Source organism: Rhinoderma darwinii (assembly GCF_050947455.1).
Source record: "Rhinoderma darwinii isolate aRhiDar2 chromosome 1 unlocalized genomic scaffold, aRhiDar2.hap1 SUPER_1_unloc_18, whole genome shotgun sequence".
Lineage (NCBI taxonomy): Eukaryota > Metazoa > Chordata > Amphibia > Anura > Rhinodermatidae > Rhinoderma > Rhinoderma darwinii.
In genome coordinates this window covers 416,717-438,480 of record NW_027461654.1, presented here as the reverse complement: position 1 = coordinate 438,480, position 21,764 = coordinate 416,717, and the positions used below count along the sequence as shown (strand labels likewise).

The window sequence follows — 21,764 nt, the reverse complement described above, 5'->3', positions numbered from 1 at the left end:
CCAATAATACCACAATATACAGTACACCAATAATACCACCATATACAGTACACCAATAATGCCACCATATATAGTACACCAATAATACCGCCATATACAGTACACCAATAATATCGTCATATATAGTACACCTATAATACCACAATATACAGTACACCAATAATACCGCCATATACAATACACCAATAATGCCGCCATATAGAGTACACCAATAATACCACCATATACAGTACACCAATAATACCACCATATACAGTACACCAATAATAACACCATATAAAGTACACCAATAATACCACCATATACAGTACATCAATAATACCGCCATATACAGTACACTAATAATACCGCCATATACAGTACACCAATAATACCACCATATACAGTACACCAATAATACCGCCATATACAGTACACCAATAATACCACCATATACAATACACCAATAATACCGCCATATACAGTACACCAATAATACCACCATATACAGTACACCACTAATACCGCCATATACAGTACACAAATAATACCACCATATACAGTACACCAATAATACCACCGTATACAGTACACCAACAATACCACCATATACAGTACACCAATAATACCACCGTATACAGTACACCAATAATACCACCATATACAGTACACCAATAATGCCGCCATATACAATACTACAATAATTCCGCCATAACCTGTATACATACATAATACCGCCCTACATGCTGTAATAATTCCTCCATATATAAATATATAAATATTAATGCTATATACTGGACATACTAATAAAATAAATAATAATGGCACAATATATACTGTACACCTAAATGATGTATACTACACACACTGATAATGCCACTAAATACTGTACACATATTGTAAGTAATACCAGAGTTTTTGGGTAGAGGGAAAGAGGAAAAGGGGCAAGAACAATCAATCTTATGTCGTCTTCAATTATTTTATTGATACCGACAGAGTATAGGGAGAGGAAAATATAGTGCAATGTCCCCTGAAATTGCACTGTGATATTTTATATTTTATATTTTCAGTATTCTTATTTATGACAACTGTGTTTTTGTTCCAGTATTCTTATTTTATACAACTATATTTCCAGGCCCATCGATTGGAGACACCATTCTATGTGAATGGCTGTGTCCACTACAATGGGAAAAGGAGGGAGTGCTCATTGACGCTGTATTAACATAACTAAATTGTTATGCTGAAATAATAAACGTGTATGCCGTATCAGGCAGACCAGCATGGGCCTGTATTCTCCCAGCTGTGGTTAGATGTAGCGAAACAGCCGCTTGTCAGCTGTGACAGCGATGCTGCTCCACCGTTTTCTTATTAGGCAGCGAGATCAGAGCCACAAGCAAGGATGTTACTTGCGGTGGTTCTAGCTGCTCAGCTCTACTCAACGAACCCTTCAATTTTGCCTGTTTCCTCTAAATATACGATTTTTTCTGTTGAAAACTGAACACCCCCTGTATAATGGGAATTTATGGGTTAATAGAGAGAAGATGTATTTGATTTCTGCTCCTCTTTCAGTCCATAAAGTAAACCAATAATGCCGCATTAACCTGTACACCAATAATACCACCATATACAGTACACCAATAATACCGCCATATACAGTACACTAATAATACCGCCATAACCTGTACACATACATAATACTGCCCTATATGCTGTATACATAAATATTACCTAAATACTGCACGTATAAATAAAGCCACTATATACTGTACGTATAAATAATTGCACCATATGCAGCATATATAAATGTTACCGCCATATACTGGACATACTAATAAAATGAATCTACAGTGAAATATAAACCCTCCGGAAATCTCTGCCCTAATATCTGGATACTTACTTACACATAGTCTAAGTGTAAAGGATCTGCCTGACACAGCTTCTGTGTCGACGCCCGTGGTTAATAGTCTGCATCTGTTCCTAGGTCTGCTAGAGTGACTCGATCTGCTACCACTCAGGCTGGTAGGCTGAGGAGTGGGAGAGCCTATCGCAGCCTGGCCAGACGGTTCTAGCTCCCGCCCTTGGTCTGCTTGTCCTTTGCCTGTGATTCTCTCTTGTTTCCTGGCTCTGCTGTTCCTGCTGTTACCATTGACTGACTACTCTCCTGCTCTGCATTTGTTACCACGTACTCTCCTGGTTTGACTCGGTTCGTCCACTACTCTGTTGCTCACGGTGTTGCCGTGGGCAACTGCCCCACTTCCCCTGCTTTTGTGTACCCTTGCCTTGTTTGCCTGTCGTGCACATATTGAGCGTAGGGACCGTCGCCCAGTTGCACGCCGTCGCCTATGACGGGCTGTGCTATTAGGCAGGGACTGAGTGGTGGGTAGATTAGGGCTCACCTGTCTGTCTCCCTATCCTGACATTACACTAAGGTCCACACCCTGTCCTCTCCAAACATCTCTGTCCTAATGTCCCGATTCGTCCCCACACACAATCTCACAAAAACTTCTTCCTGTAGCATTCTGGAATCTGGGAGGGGTCTTAATTTTCTGGTCCATGAATAGAATAAGAAAACGTCCATGATGTGTACCCTGAAATGACCCATTAGATGATATCTGACTTGACCGAGAGTGAGATTTCCTGGGAGCTCATTCATTGCCGGGGATGTGTTGACGTCTTTCCTCCAAGTCCGCGTCTGTTTATTTGCGGCCTCCGTTGCTCTTCTGTGTAATGTGAAGGCAGGACCTCTGAGATCCTGGGCCTGGTAACTAACGCATCACCTCCTTGTGTTTCCAGAAAATGCAGAAGACGCCTTTGATTACTGTCCCCCAACGTGGCATCAGATTGGTGAGCTGTGTTATTTCTTCTCCAGTCAGAAGAAAGTGAGGATTGATGCTGAAGAAGACTGCTCTCAGAGATCAGCCTCCCTGGCACGAGTAGAAGTCGAGAACTCCATCCTGACGGTGAGAGAAACTGAACTCCTCAACATCATACAAGGGTCAATCTATGATAGGGGTCGCAATGGAGTAAGAAAACATCACATTAAGATGTATTGTCAGAGTAAATATCCATCTTCTACAGTACCAACATACTCCAGAGCTGTACTGACTATTCTGCTGGTGGAGTCACTGTGTACATACATTACTTATCCCGTACTGATCCTGAGTTACATCATGTATTATACTCCAGAGCTGCACTCATTATTCTGCTGGTGGAGTCACTGTGTACAAACATTACATTACTTATACTGTACTGATCCTGAATTACAGTACATCTTGTATTATACTCCAGAGCTGCACTCAGTATTCTGCTGGTGGAGTCACTGTGTACATACATTACATTACTTATCCTGTACTGATCCTGAGTTACATCCTGTATTATACTCCAGAGCTGCACTCACTATTCTGATGGTGGAGTAACTATAATTACATTGCATTACTTATCCTGTACTGATCCTGAGTTACATCCTGTATCTCTTTATTTTATATAAATGTACAAAACATATCATACTCCATAAACAAAACAACTTCTTACACCATACACATTACTATACACATTACTATACACAGAAACAAGCCAGACCTGGCCACATACCACCCACGCGTCAGATATTCCCTCATTAACATACCATATTATAACAAGAAATAAAACATATACCGACCTTATCAACCAGGGGCCAATCACTGATACACAAGAAAGAAATAATAATAACAAAAACAACAACAACATTACAAATAATAAACTAATAATAATGTAATAACTGAAACCATTTCTAATATAGACTATTACATATATATATATATTTTTTTATTATTATTATTTTTTTATTTTTTTCACACAACTACTACCTAACTCTCCCTAACCATCCTTATCTACCCCTCACCACCCTAGCCAGCATCTCGCCTCATGTCCTCCCATGTCCGCATAGTCCAGATGCTTGCCCCTCCACCACACCCTACACCCCAGCCCAACCTCTCGCCCCATGTCTTCCTCATGTCCGCATAGTCTAGGGTTGGGCTAGGCACACACCCCACCCCCCAACCCCCCTCCCAACCTATATTTTCCCCCATCTAACCCTAATCTAACAGTTTTTATTATATACAAAACTACAATCACCACAAATATATACAATTTACCACAGCAATCCTATCCAATCCATACCCGAAAGCACCAAGTCCGGCCGCTTGTAAGCCTTTCTTTCTGTCAACTCAAAAAAAACAAAAATTCTACTGTTTCATGCCAGCCCACCACCAGAGAGAGGGAAGGGGAGAGCTCCCCCCAGCACCCCCCCCCCAGAGGCCGAGGTCCACGCCCACCGACGCACCATCCCTGTTGCTTGCCCTATCGACTTGCCCTACTGTTAGCCCTCCAACTTGCCTTGCAGAAAAAACTAACTCTATGCTGACCCTCCCTTTCCCTATCCTGACCCTATTGTTTACTTTAAGTTGCCCCGGAGGAGCGCAGCCCCCACCACCAGTGGAGCACCGGCGACGACCCCCCCTCCCCCTCATGGAAACCAACACATTAGGGCACCCTTAAGGAGAAGCCCCTCCACAGGCGAGAGGCTCTAGATGCACCCAATCTTCCGACTTCCAAAGATTTAACCTTCACCAGGTCACCCAGGATGTTGCTAACGACCTCTTCCTTGAGAAGGATTTTGCGTTGATACTAAGCACCGTGCATTCCATATAAAGTGCCTAACTACTATGCTAACTAAAAACATAGTGCACCGGTCCTTTCCACCAAGGTCTCTGAACACCCCATAAGCCCAATCAGCATAAGAGAGGCTGGTTAGGCCAGGCCAACCTATGGAGGCCCCTACCCTTTTGTGTACCTCTGTATTAAAGGGGCAATAAAGCAGAAAATGCTCCATGCTTTCCAGCATTCCGCCGCACTCCTCCCGGGGGCAACCCCTATCATCAGAGTTCCTGCACTTTAGATTGCCCCTCACATACAGTCTCCCATGGAAGCAACGCCAAGCCAGATCCCAAAACTTCTGGGGAATCCTCTTCGAATTCAAAAGTCTTAATCCCACCCCAAGGTCACTACTTTGGCAGTCTTTGAGCGCCAGGGGCTTCTGGAAGTGGGTCATCAGGACCCTCCTGGCAAAAAAAAATTCTCGACATGGTCCTGATCTCCCACACTCCCAGACCCCACCGACGAACAACCTTCAGTACCAAGGTGGCATAAGCCGGGAAATATCCATGGGGTGTACGCAGGTCTTTCACTTGCCCTCCTGTCTCCCATTCCTGGAAGAAGGGCCGAAACCACCCCCTGCAGGAGGATATCCACCAAGGAGGCCTCTCTTGCCAGAGGTTTGCCAGGTTGATCTTAATAAAGGTGTTCACTAGGGACACCACCGGGTTAACCATACCTAACCCGCCTAGTGTCCTTGGTAGGTAAGTAACCTCCCTCTTGATTAGGTCAAGCCTGCTCCCCCATAACAGCTGGAAGAACAGGCTGTAGACCCGAGTCCAGAGAGGTTCTGGCAGAACGCACACACTGCCCAGGTAATGCAACATGGGCACCAGGTAGGCCTTCGCCAAGTGAACCCTATCCCTCAGGGTTAAGGTATGGAAAAAAGCTCCTTTTTCCGTGTAGCAAAATTTTGCTACACGGAAGCGCCCGAAGAAAGGAGCTTTTTTCCATATCTCGAAAAACTATTCAAAAGACCACGTCGAGGAAACTCCAGGCTTAGAGGTATCCACCGTGGGTCCGCTCCTGAGTCTAGCACAGTGTACCGGAAAGTTTACCAGACGAGCAATTAAGTCAAGTTGTGCTGATGATCCTGCACAACGGAACCAGGTGAGTGGAAAACCATTTCACTGTTAAAAGATATTCAAAAGACCAAATACAATATCTCCCCAGAAGAGCGCCCTTTCTTCTCTTTTTTATATACCCTTTTCCAAGCCTCAGGGTTAAGGACCAACTCTTCCATTGGTCGACCTTCTGGGCAACTAGAGTCAGCCTACTCTCCCAGTTTTTCTTGGGGTAATCACCTGGGCCAAATTCCACTCCTAAAATTTTAGCAGACCCTTGAGGCTCTGGAAGGGTGTCCAGGAGGCCAAAACTAGGACCTCCTCCTCCCAGCCAGAGACTTTTGCACTTATCCCGGTTGATCTTGGACCAAGATGCCAACGATTAACGTTCCACTTCCGACATCACCCATTCTGCCTCCCCTTTCAAGGAGGCAAAGATGGAGACGTCGTCCGCGTACGCAACCACCCTCTGAGCGGCCTCTGGCCCTACCAGGCTGGCCTTGACTCCCGCCAATGGTCCACGATCAATCCTTCTGAGAAAAGGATCGATAGCGAACACATATAGCAAAGGGCTCAAGGGACAACCCTAGCGGACACCAGACCCAACCTCAAAGGGGGTTCCAACCCAACCGTTCACTAGCGCAAAAGTCTCTGCCCCAGCATATAGAGTCTGGAGCCAATTTACAAACCCTTCCGGTAGGCCGTACCTCAGAAGGACCAACCAGAGGTACTCATGATTCACCCGGTGAAAAGCTTTAGCTTGGTCCAAGGACAGAATGTACCCCTCCCACCGACCAGAATTTCCCTGCTCCACTGCCTCTCTGACACTGAGGACAGCACTAAATGTGCTGCGGCCTGGAACAGAGCAATGCTGGACCGGCGAAAGGAGTTGGGATGCAAACTTTACCAGCCAATTAAACAGTACTTTTGCAAGAACCTTTCTGTCTGTATTGAGAAGCGCTATGGGACGCCAATTCTCAATACAGGTCGAGTCTTTACCCTTTGATAAAATGATCAAGGTCGACCTCCTCATTGACATTGGCAAAGTACCCGAGGAAAGGCACTCATTAAACATCTCAGTCAAGAGGGGTACTAGGGTTCCCTTGAAGGTTTTATAGAACTCGGATGTTAAGCCATCCGGCCCTGGAGATTTTATGAGGGCAAGCCCATCAATTGCCAGTCCCACTTCCTCCTCGTTGATCGAATCCATCAAAACACCAAGAGAGGGGTCTACCCCTGGCTCAGGTATGGTTTCAGCCAGGAAAGCCGACATCTCGTCTCGGTTTGGATCTTCCCCAAGAGGTGCGAGTAGAAGGATCTGACGACCTCCAAGATCCCTGATTTGGATCTCTTCAGAGATCCTGTACTATCGATCAGTCCTGTCACAACCTTACGACTCACTGACATCTTACAGTTCCTGTAGGGGTCAGGCGAGCGGTACCTCCCGAAATCACTCTCAAAAACTAAAGATGCGTGCCTATCATACTGACACCTCCTGAGCAAAACTTTCACCCAGGAGATCTCCTCCCCACTACCCCCGGTTGAGACCAGATGTTCGAGTTTCCTCCTCAGTTCCTGATATAGGCGGTACCTACTCATGGAGCTGAGGCTCGAGAGCCTGCGGAAAAATCCTGCCACCCGGCCTTTAGACAACTCCCACCACTCAGACTTAGTACCACTGAGATCCAACAAAGGTACCTGGCTCTGAAGAAAATCCTCAAAGGCCTGTCTTATCTGCGCTTCTTCCAAGAGAGTAGAATTCAGCCTCCATATACCTCTTCCCATCTGGAGGGACTCTGCAATGTTCAAAGAGAAAATAATCATACAGTGATCGGAGAACTGCACCTCAACAACGGACACTGGTGAAGAGATGGCCTCCTCCTTCAAAAAAAACCTGTCTATCCTAGACCTACAACTACCTCTACGATAGGTGAAACCCGAGTGGCCTGGGGTATGCCTGATGTGGATATCCACCAGGCGAGCATCGCTAACTATACTTTTTAATGCTACACTATCATAGGTCAATTTTTTATCTCCGGAACCTCCTCTATCTTGGGGCCTCATGACAGTATTGAAGTCCCCTCCAAAGATAACTTGTCGACCTGAAAAAAGGAAAGGCTTAATCCTCATGAAGAGACTTTTACGGTCCCATTTGCTCTGGGGTCCGTATATATTAATTAATCTTAATTCCTGTTCCCTCATGAGGACATCTAAGATCAAGCACCTCCCCCTTTCTAACTCAATCTTCCATCGGCATGTTACCGGTGCGGTGAAAAGGACCGCTACTCCGCTATAGGGCTCAGCCACAAGAGACCAGTAGGAGGGCCCACGTCACCACTCCCTCCTAGATTTAACGACGTCTGAAAAAAGTGACAGCCTGGTCTCCTACAAAAACAAAATGTCGGCTTCAACTCGGCCAAGAAAATCAAAGGCTGCAAATCTCGCCCTATCTGAATTAATGCTGGCGCCATCATCGATGTTTGAGTTAGACGGCTTTCTTCTTACCAACCCCCCCCCCTCTATCTGATGAGGATCCCCCTTCTTTGCCTCGCTTTTTGCAAACTGAGGAGTCCATACTCACCACCCTATTCCCATCTTCATCCCCAAGTTCCGGGTCAACCTCCCCTTCTGGGGACAACGGCCCCTGCAGCATGGGAGGTTCAACGACTCTAGGGTGCCCTACCATGCCCTCCCTCTTAGTATAAGAGGCTGGAACGTCCACAAGAGCATGGTTTCGATCAGTAGAGCGCACCAGGGGGGTACAGGATTTACCTTCCTGGGCTAGGGTGAGGCCAGATGTACTTGGCCCTTGGGTTTTGCCCGGTGTCCTTTTTGCTGTAGGCTGAGTCCTCTCCTCATCCCCCACACTTTCATAGTGGGAGGACTGAGAGTCCCCAGCCCTCTGCTCCCTTTGGGTCCTCCTCATCTCCTCGTTCAATTCGGCCTCCCCAGGGGCATCAGCTTCAGGGGGCATCCAGATCCGAATCAGAGGTCGTCCCAGTTTCCTGGAGCGCCCTCCGCTCCCTCTCCTTCCTTCGCTTTTCCGCCCTTCTCCGGCGAGAAGGGGGACCCTTCTTTGCGTTTTTTCCTTGCCCCTGTGCCCCATCATCTCTGCCCGCACCCTCACCCACGGAGGCCTCCCTCCTTTCATCCTCCGCTGGTTTTGAACAAGCATTGATAACAGAGCGAGGACACTGACTGAATGGGTGACCTAAGTCACCACACAGGTTGCAGCGAATCCAGTCACACGATGCGGCTAGATGACCAATCCCCCCACAATGAGCACACTTCTGCATCTTGCAGCCTGCACTCAAATGTGAGGGGTCGCCACATCGGTGACACAGCTTCGGCTGCCCCTGGTAGAAGACAAGGATCCGATCTCTTCCCAGGAAAGCAGACGATGGTATGTGGGACACCGTCTGTCCTAGATGCCTTAGTTTAACCATGAACATCCAGGCCCCTGACCATATGCCGAACTCATCTAAGTTCTTCCGTGGCATCTGTACTACCTGTCCGTACCTTCCCAACCAGGTCATTATATCAATACAAGAGAGTGACTCGTTACGGGTAAGAACGGTCACTCTCTTGGGACCACTTTGGCGAGAAACTGCTTGTGCAACAAAGTCTCGCCAGCCGGGCTCGTCCTTCACCAGCTCGTAGTTCCCCGAGAAGACCTCAAGGCCTTCTAGGTGAACAAAGCTGATGTCGAACTCGACCGAGCCATGAGGATGTATCAAGGCAAAGATGTCACTCGCCTTGAAGCCCATCCCCAGCAGCAGCTCCACCACCCTCTTTCTGGGAGGGCACGCATCAGTGCCACGCCACCGGAGACGGACCACATTCCTCCTGGCTACAGCCTGCCCGGCTGTTGGGAGCGACCACAGGGATGCCACCAGATGTTATAAGCGGTGTCCCCGTAGTGCCCTCCACCTCATTAACCTCCATCTGTTCTATGCACTGAACATTTTTGGGAGAGGGGCCACCGTCGTCCCCGACGCCAGCAGCTCCCTTCTCGCCTACACCACTTTTCAGCGATGCGGACGAAGGAGCCACTGACGTCACTGGAGCCGCCTCCGGCACCAGACCACTCCCCCCTCCCACAGAGGAGTGGCCAACAGAGCCGGAGCCTCCTTTGTGACTGCCCTTGTCCAGAAAGTCTGCCGGCTTTACTGCGACACTGACAGACTTCCGGCTTTCAGACACCATATCCGGTTTCTGATTTACCCATTCTCCCAACCCCTGACTCGCATCAGAGACCAGTTTCCCGGGCTTGCCATCCACCGGACACGGGAACACACCCCTTGGTGTCACCAGGCCACCATCACCGCCCCCTTTGCAGGGGTTGGCGTCCAGCGCCATTTTGACCACCACGCATTCTACTGCTGGACCCGTAACACTCTCCCCGCATTCCCGCTACAGCCCCACTACAGAAGCTGGAGCTGGGGGTCTTTCGGGACCTGTGCCCTAATCCTGACTTTCATCTGGCTCAGAGCATAGGAAGGATCTTGCTGTATACACCATTTTAAATGAACCTTTAGCAGATTTTTTTTCCTTCTCCTTTTTTTCCTTCTTAAATTTTTTTTTCTTTTTCTTTTCCTCCTCTGCGGGTAACTCCGCACCGAAACAAAATCCCTGGAAGGATACCGGCGACTCCACATTACGGATCTGTGTAAGTAATCCTGGAGGCCGCTCACTGTCGGTTTCAAAACTCTCCTGATTTCTCCCAGCTGTGTCTCCACCCTCCTCCTCCTCACTGCTCCTGGGTGCCTCAGAATCTGTGTCTTCTCTGGACTTTACTGTGTCACTCTCCATTTTTTCCACCACATTTTCCTTTGCTGTGTCTGGGGCTCTGCTGTCTTCCTCCATGCTTTCTATTTTTATAGGTGCTGCCATGTCGGCAAACCTCTCTTCGTTTTTTAATTTTTCTCCAAACACCCCTCCGCCTGCCACAATCTCCTCACGTCTCTCTTCCACTTCTTTTATTTCCTCTAACAAAGACTTCACATTTAAACGGTATCGGGACCTCTTACCTCCTGTGGCCTTTGCAGCCCTGCCTCTGGCGACCGCCAAGTCCGCTCAGAGCCATTGCAGCGACTTCCTGAGGTCCCGATACTCCTCCAACCGCATGGCCAGACGGGAGCTGAAGTTCTCCACCGTCTCTCCGGTCCTCAGCTGTCCCCATTCCTCCACATGACTGGCATCCAAATGTTCGGACAGTGCTGGTCCTTCTCCAGACGACAACACCTCTATCACCCTGCTGGACCGCGTCGACATACCCTTATCCAGGGTTCCAGCCTCGGGGGGAGCCAGGACAGCCTTGCCCCGAGATTATCTCCTCACCCCCACGACTGTTTGCATATTCCCAGCCAGCAGGGATGACCCTCTACCCCCCGCTGGCATGCTCCGGGAGAAAGAGGTCCTAGGATGGAACCCCCCTCAGGGTACTTTCCAAGCCCAGGCAGATGTTATGAGGCCTGAGCAGATAGGATAAGGAAAGTCCCTGGATCCAAGGCCTGCACGGATGTCTCAGCAGCTCTCTCCACACGTCCTACTCCACCCACTCCAGAGCTGCACTGACTATTCTGCTGGTGGAGTCACTGTGTACATACATAACATTACTTATCCTGAGTTACATCCTGTATTATACTCCAGAGCTGTACTCACTATTCTGCTTGAGGAGTCACTGTGTACATACATTACTTATCCTGAGTTACATCCTGTATTATACTCCAGATCTGCACTCACTATTCTGCTGGTGGAGTAACTGTACATTACATTACTTATCCTGTACTGATCCTGAGTTACATCCTGTATTATACTCCAGAGCTGCACTGACTATTCTGCTGGTGGAGTCACTGTGCACATACATTACTTATCCTGTACTGATCCTGAGTTACATCCTGTATTATGCTCCAGAGCTGCACTCACTGTTGTTCTTGGAAACAGTCAGGACACCTGTATACAGACATAATAACTTAGTAGAGCTCCTCTGATGCACGGGACACTCAGTTTTTGTACACAGTAAATGCACCGCCTACGGCACTTATGTCATTTTCTAGCTACTTGATGTTTTATTGGTTTTGTTCTTAGATGTGTTCAGCAGATCAGTCATTAAGTTATCAGTGATTGGTTGTACTAGGGGTGGGGTCCATGTACGTCAGCCATCTACTAGAAAGCCTTAAACACTGTTTAAATAATTTTGTTTCAGGATTTGATTAAGAGGACTCATAGAAGTTACTGGATCGGCTTACATAAGGGAGACACATCCTGGCAGTGGTCTGACAAGACGATGTGAGTGACCTCATAAGACACTTGTAAGAAGACAACAGATAAAACATTAGAACCACATACATATATAAATATACCATACCTGACAGTATAGTATATCACACCTGGTAACATGTATGTCAGTGGTGGTCATCCTTATACATTATAGGGAACTATATACATATATAAATATACCATACCTGACAGTATATATCACACCTGGTACCATGTATGTCAGTGGTGGTCATCCTTATACATTATAAAGAACCACATACATATATAAATATGCCATACCTGACAGTATATATCACACCTGGTACCATGTATGTCAGTGGTGGTCATCCTTATACAGTATAGGGAACCGCATACATATATACTGTCAGGTATGTCATATTTATACATCACACCTCGTACCATGTATATCAGTGGTGGTCAGCCGTATACATTATAAAGAACGACATACATATATAAATATACCATACCTGACAGTATATATAACACCTGGTACCATGTATGTCAGCGGTGGTCTTTCTTATACACTATAGAGAACCACATACATACATACATACATACATAAATATGCCATACCTGACAGTATATATACACTACCGTTCAAAAGTTTGGGGTCACCCAGACAATTTTGTGTTTTCAATGAAAACTCACACTTATATTTATCAAATGAGTTGCAAAATGACTAGAAAATATAGTCAAGACATTGACAAGGTTAGAAAAGAATGCTCCATTTGCAGCAATTCCAGCATTGCAGACCTTTGGCATTCGAGCTGTTAATTTGCTGAGGTAATCGGGAGAAATTTCACCCCATGCTTCCAGAAGCCCCTCCCACAAGTTGGATTGGCTTGATGGGCACGTCTTGCGTACCATACGGTCAAGCTGCTCCCACAACAGCTCTATGGGGTTGAGATCTGGTGACTGCGCTGGCCACTCCATTACAGACAGAATACCAGCTGCCGGCTTCTTCCCTAAATAGTTCTTGCATCATTTGGAGGTGCTTTGTGTCATTGTCCTGTTGTAGGATGAAATTGGCTCCAATCAAGCGCTGTCCACAGGGTATGGCATGGCGTTGCAAAATGGAGTGATAGCCTTCCTTATTCAAAATCCTTTTTACCTTGTACAAATCTCCCACTTTACCAGCACCAAAGCAACCCCAGACCATCACATGACCTCCACCATGCTTGACAGATGGCGTCAGGCACTCTTCCAGCATCTTTTCAGTTGTTCTGCGTCTCACAAATGTTCTTCTGTGTGATCCAAACACCTCAAACTTCGATTCGTCTATCCATAACACTTTTTTCCAATCTTCCTCTGTCCAATGTCTGTGTGCCTTTGCCCATATTAATCTTTTCCTTTTATTAGCCAGTCTCAGATATGGCTTTTTCTTTGCCACTCTGCCCTGAAGGCCAGCATCCCGGAGTCGCCTCTTCACTGTAGACGTTGACACTGGCGTTTTGCGGGTACTATTTAATGAAGCTGCCAGTTGAGGACCTGTGAGGCATCTATTTCTCAAACTAGAGACTCTAATGTACTTGTCTTGTTGCTCAGTTGTGCAGCAGGGCCTCCCACTTCTCTTTCTTCTCTGGTTAGAGCCTGTTTGTGCTGTCCTCTGAAGGGAGTAGTACACACCGTTGTAGGAAATCTTCAGTTTCTTGGCAATTTCTCGCATGGAATAGCCTTCATTTCTAAGAACAAGAATAGACTGTCGAGTTTCACATGAAAGCTCTCTTTTTCTAGCCATTTTGAGAGTTTAATCTAACCCACAAATGTAATGCTCCAGATTCTCAACTAGCTCAAAGGAAGGTCAGTTTAATAGCTCCTCTAAACAGCAAAACTGTTTACAGCGGTGCTAACATAATTGCACAATTGTTTTCAAGTGTTTTCTAATCATCAATTAGCCTTCTAACACAGTCAGCAAACACAATGTACCATTAGAACCCTGGAGTGATGGTTGCTGGAAATGGGCCTCTATACACCTATGTAGATATTGCATTAAAAACTAGACGTTTGCAGCTAGAATAGTCATTTAACACATTAACAATGTATAGAGTGTATTTCTGATTCATTGAATGTTCTCTTCATTGAAAAAAACTGTGCTTTTCTTGCAAAAATAAGGACATTTCTAAGTGACCCTAAACTTTTGAACGGTAGTGTATATATATATATATATATATATATATATATATATATCACACCTGGTAGCATGTATGCCAGTGGTGGTCATCCATATACATTAAATGGAACCGCATACATACATACATACATACATACATACATACATACATACATACATACATACATACATAAATATGACATACCTGACAGTATATATCACACCTGGTACCGTGTATGTCAGTGGTGGTCTTTCTTATACATTATAGAGAACCACATACATACATAAATATGCCATACCTGACAGTATATATATCACACCTGGTACCGTGTATGTCAGTGGTGGTCTTTCTTATACATTATAGAGAACCACATACATACATAAATATGCCATACCTGACAGTATATATATCACACCTGGTACCATGTATGTCAGTGGTGGTCATCCTTCTACATAATAGGGAACCGCATACATATATAAATAAATATGCCATACCTGACAGTATATATCACACCTGGTAACATGTATGTCAGTGGTGGTCAGTGTTATACATTATAGAGAACCACATACATATATAAATATGCCAAACCTGACAGTATATATATCACACCTGGTACCGTGTATGTCAGTGGTGGTCATCCTTCTACATAATAGGGAACCGCATACATATATAAATATGACATACCTGACAGTATATATCACACCTGGTACCATGTATGTCAGTGGTGCTCAGCCTTATACGTTATAGGGAACCGCATACATATATAAATAAATGTGACATACCTGACAGTATATATCACACCTGGTAACATCTATGTCAGTGGTGGTCAGTGTTATACATTATAGAGAACTACATACATATATAAATAAATATGCCATACCTGATAGTATATATCACACCTGGTAACATGTATGTCAGTGGTGGTCATCCTTATACATAATAGGGAACCACATACATATATAAATATGCCAAACATGACAGTATATATATATATATATATCACACCTGGTACCATGTATGTCAGTGATGGTCAATCTGTACATTATAGGGAACCACATACATATATAAATATACCATACCTGACAGTATATATCACACCTGGTATCATGTATGTCAGTGGTGGTCATCCTTATACATTATAGGGAACCACATACATATATAAATATGCCATACCTGACAGTATATATCACACCTGGTACCATGTATGTCAGTGGTGGTCATCCTTATACAATATAGGGCACCACATACACATATAAAAATGCCATACCTGACAGTATATATCACACCTGGTGCAATGTATATCAGTGGTGGTCAGTGTTATACATTATAGGGAACCACATACATATATAAATATGCCATACCTGACAGTATATATCACACCTGGTGCAATGTATATCAGTGGTGGTCAGTGTTATACATTATAGGGAACCACATACACATATAAAAATGCCATACCTGACAGTATATATCACACCTGGTGCAATGTATATCAGTGGTGGTCAGTGTTATACATTATAGGGAACCACATACATATATAAATATGCCATACCTGACAGGATATATCACACCTGGTACCATGTATGTCAGTGCTGATCATCCTTATACATTATAGAGAACCACATACATATATAAACATGCCATACCTGACAGTATATATATCACACCTGGTACCATGTATGTCAGTGGTGGTCATCCTTATACATTATAGGGAACCACATACATATATAAATATACCATACCTGACCGTATATATCACACTTGGTACCATGTATGTCCGTGGTGGTCATCCTTATACATTATAGGGAACCACATACATACATACATACATACATAAATATACCATACCTGACAGTATATATCACACCTGGTACCATATATGTCAGTGGTGATCAGAATGCCGCTGTCCTTCTACTACATAGTAAAGTCAGTGGTAGGACGCCGCTTAGAGCTGATTGTGTAGGACATATGTTTTTGCCATCTTCTCTTTGCATTTCACTTCTCTTTTAATATCTGTCTCTTTACATAGAAAAAATTTCTCCACAACAAGTTACCAGAACTGTGCAAAAGCGAGTCCCCGCGTGGTAGCGGAGCAATGTAAAACTCTGCTACCCTGGATCTGTGAAACGAGGGCCAAAACCTGCGGCTCCATGACTGACGCCCTGCGCTGCCTGGGAGAGAAGATCGGGGTGTTCGGAGAAAAACTTCAGAAGCAAGAAGAGAAATAAACATATAATAATATATCCAAAGCTTCACCTCCAATATTAACCAGTTACATTCCTGTATATACTACAACGCTGTGAAATAAGTATTTTCCCCTTTCAAGATGTCTTCTATTTTTATGTTTGTTTTATGTTTTTTTATGTTAAAATAAAATGTAATGTAAGACCAAGGAACCCCCAGTCATCCCGAAACGCATCAGCACGGCTCTCTAACCCCAATGTCCCCGTGTGTCGGAAGTTGCCGCCCCTTAAACCTTTTTTCAACTCCAGAAATATGAGAAAAACTTCTGGGAGACGTAAAAAAATAAATAAATTCCAGTCATTATCTCCACATGGGGGACGTACTCCGCCTGTCCTGACCTTTGCTCTTTCTGACGACGCTACCTGGTGATATTGTACTGCGCCCTGTACTCTGCCATACATCAGCTGTCAATATCAGAGACCATGCCGGGAAAGTGACCTGTGGATTCTCTTGGGAAACACCATACCTCCTTCAGGTGGTTTAAAGACGAAAAACAGACAATCTCTAAAAATCTCTATTCCTATTAAAATCAATGGAAGGCAAATTTGGGGCGTTTTTGATGCTAAGGCGGAAAATGCATCAAAGTCAATGTAAAAAAACCTCTGTGTGAACAAGGTCATAGACTCCGCTCCGTAGTCTAGCACTAAACCAAATCTGATCCAACGGATGGACGTTAGTGAGACGTTAGGGAGACTTTATTAACAACTTCCTTGGAGTATTTAGATTTTTCGTTTCCTCCGGGAAAAAGTCGCATTTATCGCCTTCGGTTGGGGCATTTTGTTTGCTTTAACTATGACAAGTCCCATGACTGGCGTAAATTATATTGGAAATCTATGCATGTAGATTTCACTCTGCAGGGTGTAGTACGGAAGAGGGCTTTTTTGAGCCTCATACTCCTCCCCCCCCCCCCCCCCCCATCAGACTAACCCTCAATCCCATTTCCCCCTTTGGACAATTAATTGTAAAAAAAAATATGATTTCAACGCTCTTCTTCTCCCCTCCGGGTCCCTTTGGCATGACGTGGCTCATATAATGTACTGCTGCTCGGTATCGGAATCTTAAATGAGCTGAGCTAGAATGCTGAGGGAGATGAAGAGGAAAAAAGGAGCGGTGAGGAGAGAATCATTTTTTTATTTTCTGTCCGATTGGGGGGTGGAAATGGAATGTGCACCGCCGTGGTCACGTCCAGCGGTTATTTCCAGAATTGTGCCATTGTGCTCAACAAAGATTATTTCCCAAGTCCAATACAAAATGGACTTATCCTTCGACCTTCTTACATATGTCCCACCATCAGAGTGATCACTGATGGCTGTGTGCTCCTTCTCATGGGGCTTCTCCAAATAGTCTAAGCCGGAGTCGGCAGTCCATTATATGTCACGATGTGTAGGGAAGAGGAAATGAGGGTCAAGTGATGTGACAAAAATAATCTTTTATTAGTATTTTAAATAAAATCTTTTTGTGGGCGGAAAGTTTTGTTGGTCACTGCTGTCCCAGGAGATGATGGTAGAAGTGTCTGACCGTGTCTGGCGATCAGTGAGTTAAATGGAGTCTTGCGCCACTCATACTGTAATAGAGTTGTCAATTTCCATTGTCTGATCATATCGGGATTATAATGGCGGCAGTGGGGATATGTGCGGCACCTTCTCTATTACCATATAGGTGCTATATAGGCGGGCGATGTTCTAGTCCTCCTCTCTGCTTGTCAATACTGGCGTTCGGCTCCATTCACATCATTCGAACGATTGACCCTATGGTCATTCAATGAGACTGATCTGCAACAAATCCATAGAATGTAAACAGTTACAGAAACCCCATTAACATGCATGGAACGTGGGCGGAGTTGACGTGGGTTTCGGTGTGAAATCCATGTCAAGTCTGACACATGTGAATGGGGCCTTCATTTTTAGTATCCATGGATCACGTCACGGGGTGCTCTAAACTCTCTCAATCCTTATACTCTCTATTCATCGAGGAGAGCAACCGGGAAGGCAAGTGGCAGTGGTGACTATCCGCAGCGGACTAACTCGGGCCGTACAAGTGATGTTATGGATGAACTCCTCGTGACTGCTGACGCATCCTCGAATGAGACAGAACGTTTGGTGCATTGTTAATATTACTACTGCTGGGAACCATAATGTAAGATGGGAAATTTGTTAGTCCCAAAACACAAGAAAGACAAAGTGACCAGATAGGAAAGTCCCTTCTGCTCATATTACGAGTCTTCTATTTTTATTGTGTAGGACAATCTTTATCCTACCTACACAATAAGGTTGTATCTAAAACGAGGCTTCCTGGAACGGCAGAGGAATATTAATGGCAGATAGATGTCGTACATTGTTTACAGAAAGCTGAAATGTTCATTGAGGGAAAGAGTTCATTCTAAAAATCCCTTAGAAAAAGTCTCTTGTTTTGGTGGCTCCCTCTTATGTCAAGGTTTGTCTGGCAGCAATTCAGGAATCCATAATAACCTGTCACTGTGTGAGTTGATTGAACATGACCCATGATGCCTTAAACCCCAGTCAATGATGGGAAAGCACTAAAACTACACAAGGGAAGCCATTTTTTTCACAACAGTTCCTCTCATGGAGTCCTTCAGAGATGTCTTCTGTTCTTAGATGAAGATGGGATAGGAGAATACAGCCACCATTGTTGTGTCTACTTCATCATTGGTCTCATCACTCCAGTCCTGGTCACCACCCAACAGCAGCAAATGATAAATTTTTCAACCCAAAAACTAGTGTTTGAGCTGGTGAGGAGAAGGAGGACACTACTGAGATGCTGCCCCAGGAGAAGATGATAGAACCGTCTGACCACGTGTTAGTGTCTGGTGGCACATCTCATCTTGTAACACTGGGTCTGTGTCCATGTGGAGCTTGAAAATTGGGTATTTGGACTGAAAGCAGCAGTAGAATGGCAGTGGCAGTGGTTTGTGGTGGTGACAGTGATTGGGGAAGTTGTGGGATGTCGAGTCTGAATTGGCTGCAATTTTTCAAATATCTTCCTAATTGTGATATAAGTACTGTAGGTCTTTCCATCCTGGTATGATTTAACTGTGCGTGCACTGGAGTTATGACTTCACCCACCACTTTGAAGACTATGTCCAACTAGACACTGGCATTGGGACAGGCCAGCATTTGGTTGAAAAACTGATTGAGTTTGGACCTCTTCTTCAGTCTGAGTCTTAGATGTGCCCATCGCTATGTAAGCCGGCAGCCATGAGTGCTGCAGGAAAGAGTGACAACCCTGTGTGTTCTTCACTCAAATACTTCCCAACACCATCCGCCTGCCCCGCGAGCTATAGATGTGGGGTCTGGGTGTATGTAAGCAGGCAGCCATGAGGACTACAGGATAGAGTGACAACCCTGGAATTCTCCACTCCAGTACTTTCCCCTCACCATCCTCCTGCCCTGCGAGCTATAGATGTGGGGTCCGGTGTATGTAAGCAGGCATCTATGAGGGCTACAGGAAAGAGTGACAACCCTGGTGTTCTCCACTCCAATACTTACCCCTCACCATCCTCCTGCCCCGCGAGCTATAGATGTGGGGTCCGGGTGTATGTAAGCAGGCATCCATGAGGGTTACAGTAGAGAGTGACAACCCTTGAATTCTCCACTCCAATACTTACCCCTCACTGTCCTCCTGCCCTTCGAGTTATAGATGTGGGGTCCAGATGTATGTAAGCAGGCATCCATGAGGGTTACAGTAGAGAGTGACAACCCTGGAATTCTCCACTCCAATACTTACCCCTCACCGTCCTCCTGCCCTGCGAGCTATAGATGTGGGGTCCGGGTGTATGTAAGCAGGCAGCCATGAGGGCTACAGGAAAGAGTGACAACCCTGGTGTTCTCCACTCCAATACTTACCCCTCACCATCCTCCTGCCCCGCGAGCTGTAGATGTGGGGTCCAGGTGTATGTAAACAGGCAACCATGAGAGCTACAGTAGAGAATGACAACCCTGGAATTCTCCACTTCAGTACTTTCTCCTCACCATCCTCCTGCCCCGTGAGCTATAGATGTGGGGTCCGGGTGTATGTAAGCAGGCAGCCATGAGGGCTACAGGAAAGAGTGACAACCCTGGAATTTTCCACTTCAGTACTTTCTCCTCACCATCCTCCTGCCCCGCGAGCTATAGATGTGGGGTCCGGGTGTATGTAAGCAGGCAGCCATGAGGGCTACAGGAAAGAGTGACAACCCTGGTGTTCTCCAATACTTACCCCTCACCATCCTCCTGCCCCGCCAACTATAGATGTGGGGTCCGGGTGTATGTAAGCAGGCAGCCATGAGGGCTACAGGATAGAGTGACAACCCTGGAATTCTCCTCAACCTTCCTCCTGCGCCACGAGCTATAGATGTGGGGTCCGGGTGTATTCAAGCAGGCAGACGTGAGGGCTACAGGAAAGAGTGACAACCCCGGTGTTCTCCACTCCAGTACTTACCTCTCACCATCCTCCTGCCCCACGAGCTATAGATGTGGGGTCCGGGTATATATAAGCAGGCAGCCATGAGGGTTACAGGAAAGAGTGACAACCCTGGTGTTCTCCACTCCAATACTTACCCCTCACCATCCTCCTGCCCCGCGAGCTATAGATGTGGGGTCCGGGGTGTATGTAAGCAGGCAGCCATAAGGGCTACAGGATAGAGTGACAACCCTGGAATTCCCTTGACCATCCTCCTGCCCCACGAGCTATAGATGTGGGGTCCGGGTGTATGTAAGCAGGCTGCCATGAGGGCTACAATTAAAGAGTGACAACCCTGGTGTTCTCCACTCAAATACGTATTCCTCACCATCCTCCTGCCCCGCGAGCTATAGATGTGGGGTCCGGGGTGTATGTAAGCAGGCAGCCATAAGGGCTACAGGATAGAGTGACAACCCTGGAATTCCCTTGACCATCCTCCTGCCCCACGAGCTATAGATGTGGGGTCCGGGTGTATGTAAGCAGGCTGCCATGAGGGCTACAATTAAAGAGTGACAACCCTGGTGTTCTCCACTCCAATACGTATTCCTCACCATCCTCCTGCCCTGCGAGCTATAGATGTGGGGTCTGGGTGTATGTAAGCAGGCAGCCATGAGAGCTACAGGATAGAGTGACAACCCTGGTGTTCTCCACTCCAATACTTACCCCTCACCATCCTCCTGCCCCGCGAGCTATAGATGTGGGGTCCGGGTGTATGTAAGCAGGCAGCCATGAGGGCTACAGGAGAAAGTGGCAAGCCTGGAATTCTCCATTCCAGTACTTTACCCTCACCATCCTCCTGCCCCGTGAGCTATAGATGTGGGGTCCAGGTGTATGTAAGCAGGCAGCCATGAGGGCTACAGGAAAGAGTGACAACTCTGGTGTTCTCCACTTCAATGCTTACCCCTCACCATCCTCGTGCCCCACGAGCTATAGATGT

General features: G+C 45.9%; 1 protein-coding gene across 1 annotated transcript in view; it reads left to right on the top strand.

The window, feature by feature from the left end:
• Positions 1-16,506, top strand: part of LOC142670902 (uncharacterized) — a 67,232-nt gene extending 50,726 nt beyond the window's left edge. Inside the window, exons 7-9 of the mRNA XM_075847118.1 lie at positions 2,773-2,939; positions 11,944-12,026; positions 16,155-16,506. Of these exons, the coding sequence (XP_075703233.1) occupies positions 2,773-2,939; positions 11,944-12,026; positions 16,155-16,353 (449 nt within the window). The 3' untranslated portion in view covers positions 16,354-16,506. The remainder of the gene's footprint in view (positions 1-2,772; positions 2,940-11,943; positions 12,027-16,154) is intronic.
• Positions 16,507-21,764: the final 5,258 nt, after the last annotated feature.